Consider the following 11,277-nt stretch of genomic DNA (forward strand, 5'->3'; position numbering starts at 1 on the left):
TCTTAAAATTTATCTTCCCATGAATTCATGTTCTTATCACACTCATCAATATTATTATATGTTAGAATTTTTTCCTTAGCAATTTAATATTTACTCTTTTTATTCAATTTCTTTTAACTTTAATAAATGCTTTAAATGTGTAGAAGACTCATTCTCTTTCAATACTAATAAATGCTTTCTTTTAAATGCTTTAAATGCTTCTGATTCCCAACCAAATGCGAGGGACTGGGATAAATTCTCTTCAACCAAGTAGCCACGTACTCCCCTAAAGTGGTAAAATTTAGCGACCCTGGTGAGACTCGAATTTCTTCTCACATCGAGCGACGTCGAGAGAGAGAATGTAAAAAAAAATTAATTTAGAATATTTTATTTCTTTAAAATTTTTTCTTTATTTTATGAATGATAAAAGATTTTATTTTTGATAGATATCTTTCAATACTTTGTAGAAATTCTAATACATGAAGCCTGAATACTTGGGTCCTTGAAGTACGCTCAAAGCTCAAACTTGTATTTCATGTCCAAGTCATCGGCCACTTGGACATGAAAGATTGTTCATCGGTCATTTAGCCATTGGTGGAAAGATGCTGTAAGTACTTCCTGCGAGTATGATGTTGTCTCATTGTTTAGAAAAAGGAATTTTATTTGTTCCTCGATTTCTCAAATAAATGCGTGTAGAAACGGAAATTTTTGAATTCAGCTGTATTATGATAAGTTTCGCTTAATTTAGACATCGTTCTGAGAATTGAAATACGAAAAATGCTTATTAAATATACTCGCTTCCGGACTTTTCTAGAATGACAAAAAATCTCTTCCGCTTGCCAGAAAATTCCTAACATTCGATTCATCCCTCTGCTATAAGGTTGTGCATTTCCACAAATTTTCACTCCCGGATGGAAAATTCTAGTGTAAAAGTCAAACAATTTAATGAAAATGTGTTTTTTTTTGAGAATATTTCTGGTAATGTTAAAAACGTCTTACGCCGGCCAGGAGATTCCTAACAATCAATCTTCAACTAATTTCTCAGCTACAATTTTTTTTTTACAGATTTTTACTCCCGGATGGAAAATTCTATTGAAAAGAGTGTTAAATTTTACTGGAATGGAGGACTTTTCTTGAATAAAGAAATTGTTCTTCCATGACCAGGATAAGTTCTATTTTCGCGATCCTCCAAATGATATGTATGTAATATGAAGTGATCTTACCTATATATTGCCTGTTTTTCCTGGATAAAAACACTGTTTCTGCGCACATGACACAATTTCTGCACTTTTTTTGATATTTGACTCGTTTGGAACGCCGGCCGATTTGTATTTTTTTGTGAAAGCCGTTATGATCGCTAGTGTCGTGTGCTGGAATATGTGTTGAGAAAGGTGCTGAATTTAAGCTCCATTATCAGCACTATGCAATTTAGCTGAGAACAGCAATATTTATAGCTTATAGTGTTGCTGATCATGTGCTCAGTTTCTCGGCATGCTGAGAAACTCAGTAGCTGGTGTCAGCCGGGGACTGCCAGAGAAAACGGTTTTTGAATATTGAACTTTGTAACCAGTAGTCTCACAAAGAAATCTCAAGAAAGATGCACAAAGAGAAAAATTGCTAAAAATTCTTAAAATAAGTAGAAAATTAAGTGCAGTGCCCCAAATCCCATACCATGTGAACCAAAAGACTCTTTGACAAAGCAAGAAAAGAATAAAAATTTAAGTAAATTAAATTATTGTAAAATGATATTTGATGAATAAAAAATGATTTTCCTCTTCCAAGCCACTGAGAAAGGCTTGGAGTTCGAGTAGAAAGCTTTGGGAAGAATTTGAAATTTTCTTTGCTTCTCAACCCGATGCACACCGGGTTTCACACCTATTGAATTAACCGTCGGAAATTACCAAAAAGGTAAATACAGTGCTCGCTTTGTAATCCGGATGATAGGGAGACAATATGACAGATGTCCGCTTCGTAATCCGGATGGATTTTTTGAATTTGTTCAACGTCTCAAAAATATAATACAAGTTTTTTTTCTAGAATTAGAATAAAAGTTTTAAAGAAGCTTAAAGAGACATAATTAGAGAATTCTACGCTATTATACGGTAGACTCTCACTCAATCGGCTCTTTTTCAATCGGGCGACAAATTTTGTTGACAATTTTTACGTTTAATTATGAAGCTAATTCGCTCAAATTCGCTGTAGTTCTTCCTAGTTTATCGTGATTCTTTATAATTGAGCGCTTTTTGTGGAATTTACAAAGGCTTTGACGCCCAAATCTATCAATAAACCGGATGACATTTTGCCCCAAATGCCCGATTGAGAGAGCGTCTACTGTACTTCATTTATTAAATAAAAACATCACAGGATAATTCATTTTTATTGCTGAACACATATGCATACTTGACCTCAAAATGATTTTAAATGTAACCGTCAATAACTCGTCCGGATTATGGCGATCCGGATAAGAGAGCGGGCACTGTAAATGGTCTTCTTGAGTCAGGGATCCGTTAGGCTTTCATGGTCAGTTTATTTAATTGTACGGGTTGTCCACTGGGATTTGGGACAATCTGTGACAGAAGGTTTCGCCAAGATAGCTCTTGCTCTCCAAAAAACTGAAAGAAAAGTGCAATTTTTCGCATTTTCCCCAAAAGCAATTGCAGTGATTGCAAGTGAAAATACTCTGTGGACGAGATGAGATTATTTGTTGAGTGATTTAGTGAATTATCGTGCAGCTGTTAGTGAAGAATCGAGGTGAGTTGTGCCGACAGAACCTTCCAGCCACCATTTCTTTGCCATTTTCTCAGGTTTTGGTGCCCCCAGGGGGCGATTTTTTGCTGTTCTTTTTCTCAGTGTCCTGGAAAAGCCGATGAGAGGGAGACAATGGAACAATTTTCGCATGATCTGACCCTGGCACTGGAGGAGACATCGCGAATTGGGAACTTTCACACTGGACGATGGGGCATGAGGAGGAGAACACGATCCACGGGGAATTTGCGTAAGTATCTGGGGGATGGTTGGTGATTGGGGGGGTGGGGTTGTGTCTGGGGTAAGGGATTGAGGAGGACTTTTGCCGATTGTGCTTTGTAGCGAGTGCTCCACAGCCGACGGAAGATAGTTCCAGTAGTCCGGCTGATGCTCCTAGTAAGAGGCCAGAATTTGGCACATCCACAGGAGACACTGTGACAAATACCTTTCTCAGTGATTCTGATGATCACAGTGAGCTGAAGTTGCTGATAAAGTCCCGGGATGTTGGAAACTTCGAGTCGGATTCTCTGAATGAGAATTTCAGTCCTGCCAGGCCCAATACTCGGCGCAAGAGGAAGTTTAAGCGGATGGCTGTGGAGTATGAGACCACACCAACAACTCCTGGGACCTCCACGGTGAGTCCCTTGTTTCCGGGAGCCATTAAGAAGAGGGTGCTGAGGCATGTCTGCCAGGAAAACTTTCGCGCAAATCTCTATTTTTGTGGCAAGAGGAAGCGCTCACATCGGGACAGATGTGCAGAATATGAGCACAAGCAGCACTCCAGCAGTGTTCCCCGGCAGAGGGATGTCTTCATTCCGCGATATTCCTACCTGGAATTCAAGAGTCGCAACAGACAATTTGGCGGGAGGCCATTTGAGAAGATCCAGCCCCTCAATAAGACGATTGTGTCCAAAATTGAGAAAATCTCCCAAGAATCCTCAACGGCCACGGCCACTGTGACCCTGGCGTCCATGGTGGATGCCGGAACATCCACTCACAGCAGACTGGGAAGTCTCCTGGCTGAACCTGCTGTCACAGAGGATGAAGACACAATGAAGGGGACTGAGATGGCATCCACTAGCACCTTCGTTCCTCCGCAGCATCTCATGCCCATTGAGCCGGCCACCACGCAGCCCCGCCGCGGCCGCAAGAAGGAATACATGAAGATGCAGCTGCAGTTCGATGATCCCAATTTCATGGACTGCAGCCTCAGTGAATTCCTCAGTTCCAGCTCCCTCAGCAGCAGCGATTCCGAGGCTGCTGCCACGAATGAGAGTGACCACGAGGGAGATGACGAACTGACGGATTGGCCAGGGAATGAGGTTATGATCAATTTTGCCTCGAAAAATGATTTTAAGCGCGCTCGAGCGCCAAAACTCACAAAAACTCGGTCGAATCACGAGACAGGGACGCGAGATGGTGCTGGGGATGCGGTGATGATGAGTGTAGATGGAGGACAGCCCGTGCCACTGCTCACGGGTCATATGCTGCTGGGCGGAAGGGCTCCAGTGTCCACGCAGCCTATCAATATTGCCGGCGGATCGTCGTACAGCAGCGGAGCCGGAGGATGTCCGGAGATTGAGAGTGAAATGTCCGGTGAGACGTCCAATCACTTCCTCTCGTCGCCCAGTACACTGAGTGAAGTGAGGGAGATCAGGGCGGGATGCAGGAGGATTCGAGAGGAACGACCAGGATTCTCCATCATCACCAGCGTCAATGAGGATCTGTCAAGGTAAAGGGGCACTTCTCCCTTGTGATCTCGAACTAGAACATCTCAATCTCAAAAATCTCCCATAAGTTACTTCTCAGTTTTTAGGTTATGTCAAATCTAACCTTAAAAATCCTTGAAATGAGGAACACCGAATTTTGGTAAATTAAAAATAAATCTAGAGTGTTTATAGGAAAAGCTATTGGAGATTTTTAATTATCGAGCAAGAGAATTTACAGGAAATTACGTTTATTTTATGAGGTTATGTTGCGAGGTTAGATCATGCATAACCTCAAGTTAAAGAAACTTTGCATCCTTTTCACCAAATATAAAAGAATCATGCCATAAGTCGGGGCTTTCAGTGAAGCAATAGTCAAGACCGTTGGCTCTTGAACGGATAGATCCCTGGCTTGACTCACAGTGTAGTTAGTTCGAGTCCCGCCCGGTGCAAAGATCTGAATGTCTAGAAAAAAAACACATTTTCACCGTGATATCACATTAAAAATGCACCGCCTCTGCTCAAGAAACTCCAGAAGCGTGAAAGAAGCATCCACATTGCGGGGAAGGCGCTCCCGGGTGATTTGCAATCACCGAACTCTTCCAACACGGGATATACGGCAACATGATCGAATTGTAACAAATACATCCCGATACGCTCAATAATAATAATGTCCAAAATCGTTCAAGTCCACTTATTTCGCAAAACTGTTTTTTTTTAATAGAATTTGTGGTTATGGGCCAAATTCTCTAATTCTGCACTTAAAGTGAGGTTTTGTTTATGTTATTGTTTCTGGTAACCTGCAAAATCTGACCAGCACTTTAAGTGATAAAAAATTTAAGAATTTCTTGTCCGGAAGTAAGTTTTACCACAAATTGTTCAATTTGAGAGTTAAATAAAACAATTTATGAGGTTTTCCAAACGGTATTAGAGTCTTTTCTGAATCCAAAAAAACATCAAAATATAACCGTGTCAAGTCCAACAAAATACAAAATAAATGTTTGAAATATCAAGAATTTATTAATTCGGGGCCTCATATTAATCATTAGTTACACTTTTATACATATTTAGATCTTTGTCGTCTTGTATTTTAGCAATTTAACAAATTTTTTCACCCAAAACCTCACAATTTCTATGCCTTGTATCTCCTCAATTCCTGGATATTTCCTGTCCGGATCGCTAGTAGGTAGTCAAGGGGGCCACAAAAATCTTTATTAGCCCCCGAAACTGTTTCCCGGACAATATTTTTGCACATAAAACACAAAAATATTTCTGACACAAATAACCTTAAATTGCTTAAATTTAGAAAAAAATCTGCATCATTTAGTACTTCCGACGACGTCCGCGGAAAAACACGGACAAAAATCGGACAACTGTAGATTCTGTCTACAGATTTTAAATATAGTTATTTATTTAAACGATGATAAAATTAATTATCACTTACATTTTATTTTATTTAGAAAAAAACCTTTAGTCAAAAAATAATTTAAAATATATGAGTGTCCATTTAATTTATTTATTTTAGCTGTTTTTGGTACTTCATCAGCCGGAATACAATAAACTCAACATCTTTATTTTTACTTTCTGAGGATACTTGTCAAAGCAATGGATGAATAACATCGAGGATATAGAAAAGCCAGAAAATATCTTCGACTTACGGCCAACGCATTTGAATTGTCTCATGCAAAGCATGCAAAGTAATTTTTTTTTAAATAATTAGGGGAAAGTGGGGTACCTTTGAAACTGGGGTACTTTTGAAATTGGGATTTTTCTACTAATTTTAAATGGAATTGAGCCATAGCATAATATAATTTAGCTTCTCATTCGGTTGGTATAGCTAAAGCATATCATTATAAGGCCCAATTCCATTTAAAAATATGAGAAAAATCCTAATTTCAAAGGTACCTCAGTTTCAAAGGTGCCCCACTTCCCCCTATGTCATTGCTATATCGTATCGATTTATGTATCGTTGTATCTCAATCACAGGTCCAATTTGAAAAATTCGAAAATTGATTTGAAAAGTCACAAAAACTCAGCAGATAGCATGGTCCAAGCCTTATTTCTCGGCTCTGGTTGGTCTTCTTTAACCCTCTAACAGTGTTTTCTTTAATACGCGAAGAAAAGTTGTAAGACAATGATCTCGTTTATGTGCAAGCAGTTTAGATTTGTTCAAACTAAATTTCTGCACATAAACGGGAAAGTCCAATGCTGAGAATTTTTGGCATTGGATTTGTATAAACTGGTACAAAATTTTTGGGACAACTTTTTATTGTAAATCTCAGTCACTTCGTATTATTTATTCAGTGTTTTGGTGAACAAAATATATTTAACTTGTTTAATTTTGGCTGAAAATCTCCTAAAATTAACCAGAAAAACGTTAAAAAAGTTGTGATATGGTGAGACGGAATGTCTCTTAGATATTTTTCTGAAAAAGAACGTGCTGCGCCAAATGGATGGCAAAAAATATGGCTTATAATCAGACTTAGAGGGATTCCATTGAGCAAGGATAGATGTCTTGTTCCTCTTCTATGAAATTATGTAGTACGCAGCTCCTCTAAAAATCCTCTTTCTACCTACTCTATTAACTTCACAAAACAATTCTTTTTATAACAATAGATTACACAGCTCCACAAATTATTTGGTTGATTTTTAATCTAAGTCGGTTGCACATAAACGAGTCGGATGTTTAAATTTTGGGACAAGCTTCGTTTAAACTAAGCTGTACATATAAACGAGGTCAATGTTTTCCAAGATAATTATGATCTAAGAAAATAGAAAAAAACCATCCATTCTTCATTATCTCTTTTAGTTTAGGCGCTAGGTGAGAAAATATAAAAAAAAATTGAAACTCTTTGTTTCTAAAATTTACATTTTTACTTTTTTCAAATTTTCTAAATAAAATATACAAAGTAGAACGACATATCTTTCAGTAAAAAATAAGATTATTTTAGTCAGATAACTGTAAATCTGTGTTTTTCTTGAAATTGGAAATGAGCTTTTTTGCATAAATATTTTTTGTTGCTTTTTCTCCGACTTGTCACACAAAACTGAGGATAGCAACTAAACGAAGAGTCAAAATGAGCTAAAACTTTCAAAAGATATTAGTAAGACTATTACCGAGGACACTATAATATTTTTAAATAAATAAAAACTTTGTAATCGCAGTAAATGTGATTTTTGTGAAGACGGCCTGGAGGCGGTCTTACCTGTTAGAAGGTTAAGGTTTTTTTTTCTAAATAAAATAAAATGTAAGTGATGATTAATTTTATCATCGTTTAACACTTTAAAACCCGAGTCAAAAATCACGTAAAATACCAAATTGGCATAAAATGCCAGTGCAGGTATTTTTAACAAAAACCGATTTTTAATAGTTTTACACTCCGTAACGGTTCTGTAGCAGTTCTAAGACTCATAACTGAATTTTGCAATAAAAATTTTTCACCTTTTTCCGATTTTTTATCCAATTTTCAAACATCTAAAATCTAAACCTATTAAATGTTAACAAGTTATGAATTCTCGCCAAAGAAGAGGTTTTGTGAATCATAAATTTTTAATTTTTCGCTTTTGGCGAGTATTTTTGCAACACCCTTGCAACACACGAAAACCTTAATAAATATTCAAGATGATCATTATTTTTGATAAGCAATTTCAGTACTTGCAGAATTTATTTTCTGGTCCAAATCATGAAATGTTCCTCGACCTTTGAGAAAAAAGCCATTCAAATGTCCATTTCAGATGTCAAACTCCATATAAAAAAGGAGGTGGCATTTTATGCCAATTTGGTATTCTACGCCCATTTTTTGGTTTTTGGATAATTTTTTTAAATCATAGATAAATAGAAAGCTAATTAAATTCTCTATACATTCGTATTATTACTTTAGCATAATATCGAATAGAATTCTTGCTATAAAGCTCTAAACTTAAAATTGTAGTAAAATGCCACTTTGGGTTTTAAAGTGTTAAATAAAAAACTATATTTAAAATCTGTAGACAGAATCTACAGTTGTTCGATTTTTGTCCGTGTTTTTCCGCGGACGTCGTCGGAAGTACTAAATGATGCAGATTTTTTTCTAAATTTAAGCAATTTAAGGTTATTTGTGTCAGAAATATTTTTGTGTTTTATGTGCAAAAATATTGTCCGGGAAGCAGTTTCGGGGGCTAATAAAGATTTTTGTGGCCCCCTTGACTACCTACTAGCGATCCGGACAGGAAATATCCAGGAATTGAGGAGATACAAGGCTTAGAAATTGTGAGGTTTTGGGTGAAAAAATTTGTTAAATTGCTAAAATACAAGACGACAAAGATCTAAATATGTATAAAAGTGTAACTAATGATTAATATGAGGCCCCAAATTAATAAATTCTTGATATTTCAAACATTTATTTTGTATTTTGTTGGACTTGACACGGTTATATTTTGATGTTTTTTTGGATTCAGAAAAGACTCTAATACCGTTTGGAAAACCTCATAAATTGTTTTATTTAACTCTCAAATTGAACAATTTGTGATAAAACTTACATCCGGACAAGAAATTCTTAAATTTTTTATCACTTGACTTAAAGTGCTGGTCAGATTTTGCAGGTTACCAGAAACAATAACATAAACAAAACCTCACTTTGGGTGCAGAATTAGAGAATTTGGCCCTATATCGAGCTTAACCTCAAATATTTGAAAATTATTATTTCATTTACATTTTCTTGTTTTTCTTTATTCAATTTATCCATTTTAAAGACAAATAAAACTCGTTTTTTTCTGTAGTTTGCAAACCTTGCAAACACTTTCTTGCATTTAAAATGCGTTAAATGGAACCATTTGAAAGAATTTTTGAGGTTAGAATTTTTCAATGTTTTCAATTTGGTGCCGTTTTGAAGGGAGAATTCTAAAAGAAAAATACAGCTAAAATGCAATACAGTCGAGTTCCTCAAATTTGAACTCCTCAAATTAGAACGACGATTGCATTCAAATTGTAAAATATGAGGTTATGTAAAAGAAATTTTGCATGGAGTCTAAATTAGAAATATTTTTCTCTGGTGTTTCCTAAATCGTATTATATTAATTTCCTCAACAAATTCCACATATTTAACAACAAATTCAACCGATAAAATTCTCTGAAACTATTTTCCTTAATTTAGGAAAGGTGAATTTTACATGAATTCCATAACGTTTTTGAAAATATTGTTCAAATTTGAGGAGTGACTGTAATCTATACCCCCCAAATGTTCAAATTTGAGGAACTCTACTGTTTTTGTAATTTTTTTTTTCAAAAATCAACAGAAAATATTATGGAGATCTCTCGTGATTTTGAGGTTATAATTCGTTTTATTTATTTATTTTTTTTTTTTAGAAATCTGTCAGTTTCTTTTTCTTTCATTAAGTTCGATTAATAAAAACTATCGAACTTAATATTCCATCATATTAAATATTAGGTTATTTTTTAAGGTTAAGATCTAATATAACCTCAAACTTTTCAAATAGACCTTTTATATTTGGTTAGAAGCTACCTCCTAGCAAAGTGTCTTTTTCATATGGAGCTATTTGAAGCCAACTCACAAATTGATCAGAAGCTTAGGTTACACTTCTGAGAACAAAGAAGATATTTAGACAGAAATAGTATATTTATTTCTCTTTACAAGGACCAAGGACCAGAATCTTGTACACAAAGAACACCTCAATTTTGACATACAGTAGAGTTAGCTTCATAATTAAACGTGAAAATTGTCAACAAAATTTGTCGCCCGATTGAGAAAGAACCGATTGAGTGAGAGTCTACTGTAATTGCAATGCGATTCATTTGATTTATCTCCCTCAAATATCGAAAATACAGGAAAAAATCACAGCCACGACTAAAAAGAAAATCAGGACTTTAACTTTCTAGGTTAGGTTCAACATAACCTCACATTTCAAAGCTAAATTCTTGGTCTAGTAAAAGAATTCTAAGGAGAAACGAAATAAAATATTCGCTCTAAAGTTAGCTAAAAAAGTTGCTGAGCAATGTGAGGTTATGCTGAACATAACCTTCAAAAAGCCATTGAAATATTGAGGTTATGAACTTTCCCGAGCAGATTCCTGCAGGATGGTCAGCAAATGGAGCTGAGATTGCCAGATTCCAACGTGAAGGAGCATGAGAAGTTGTCGCATCTGGCCAAACTCTACTCCTTGAACATGCAACTGAATGACGGATGTGCGATTCTCACAAAGACGAGGTATAAGAATGTTGTTGTCCCTGTCAATCCGCCCAACTTCAAGTAACAGTCTTTTATCCTTCAATTTCTCAAAGCAACACCACACAAACCGTCCGTATCGATCGGGGCTCCATGTCGAAGCGCCTTCTGCTCAATGATTACAAGAGGAGGTGCTATGGAGACACTGAAGATGTGGATTTCGATGAGATGCCCAGCTAAGCTCAGGTCTGAGCAACAGAAACGCAGCACTTGCATTTCACAGAAAGACTGAAGGTGAGATTTGCGAGAGGGAGGGAGGCAGAGTGTCTCCGGAAGCCCTGAGCACCCCGATCATGCACGGTAGAGGAACGTTGCGCAATGTACATTTTACCCCCAACTTTCTTTTATTCATTTTTTTTTAATCTTTGTCATTAGCTTTTAAGATATTGTACAAAATAAAGTATATCGTTCATAACTTATAAAAATGAGTGTTTTTTTAATTTCTTTTGTCTGCTGGTTGCTGAATTTCCCATCAATCCTAGCACTTTCGCCACCCCTGAATAGCGAAATATATCTGAGAGCTAATACGTAAAACGGTAAGAGACAACGACTTGCGGTTTTCGATGGCTCTCTTATTTCGAAAGATTTTTTTTCCAAAAATATGGATACTTTATCAACAATTAAGG

General features: G+C 36.3%; 1 protein-coding gene across 3 annotated transcripts; it reads left to right on the plus strand.

Annotated features, from left to right (window-relative positions):
• The first annotated feature begins 2,533 nt into the window (after window positions 1-2,533).
• LOC129802185 (uncharacterized) lies at window positions 2,534-11,076 on the plus strand. 3 transcript variants are annotated; one of them, XM_055847813.1, is made up of 5 exons: window positions 2,534-2,730; window positions 2,784-2,974; window positions 3,067-4,456; window positions 10,493-10,633; window positions 10,708-11,076. In XM_055847813.1, the coding sequence occupies exons 2-5, from the start codon at window positions 2,860-2,862 to the stop codon at window positions 10,829-10,831; spliced, it is 1,770 nt and encodes a 589-aa protein (XP_055703788.1). In that variant the 5' UTR covers window positions 2,534-2,730; window positions 2,784-2,859; the 3' UTR covers window positions 10,832-11,076. The 3 variants fall into 3 exon arrangements, with proteins under 3 accessions (XP_055703788.1, XP_055703786.1, XP_055703787.1); XM_055847811.1 differs by having other exon boundaries at window positions 2,800-2,974; XM_055847812.1 differs by having other exon boundaries at window positions 2,830-2,974.
• The last annotated feature ends 201 nt before the right edge of the window (window positions 11,077-11,277 follow it).

This window comes from Phlebotomus papatasi, chromosome 2 (assembly GCF_024763615.1).
Source record: "Phlebotomus papatasi isolate M1 chromosome 2, Ppap_2.1, whole genome shotgun sequence".
Lineage (NCBI taxonomy): Eukaryota > Metazoa > Arthropoda > Insecta > Diptera > Psychodidae > Phlebotomus > Phlebotomus papatasi.

What these genes read in the sequence shown, in the direction of transcription:
- LOC129802185 (XM_055847813.1), top strand. Translation starts at nt 2,860, where the DNA reads ATGGAACAATTTTCGCATGATCTGACCCTGGCACTGGAGGAGACATCG. An exon ending in ACGATCCACGGGGAATTTGC is followed by an intron (nt 2,975 to 3,066) that starts GTAAGTATCTGG and finishes TGTGCTTTGTAG; the next exon opens with CGAGTGCTCCACAGCCGACG. An exon ending in GCGATTCTCACAAAGACGAG is followed by an intron (nt 10,634 to 10,707) that starts GTATAAGAATGT and finishes AATTTCTCAAAG; the next exon opens with CAACACCACACAAACCGTCC.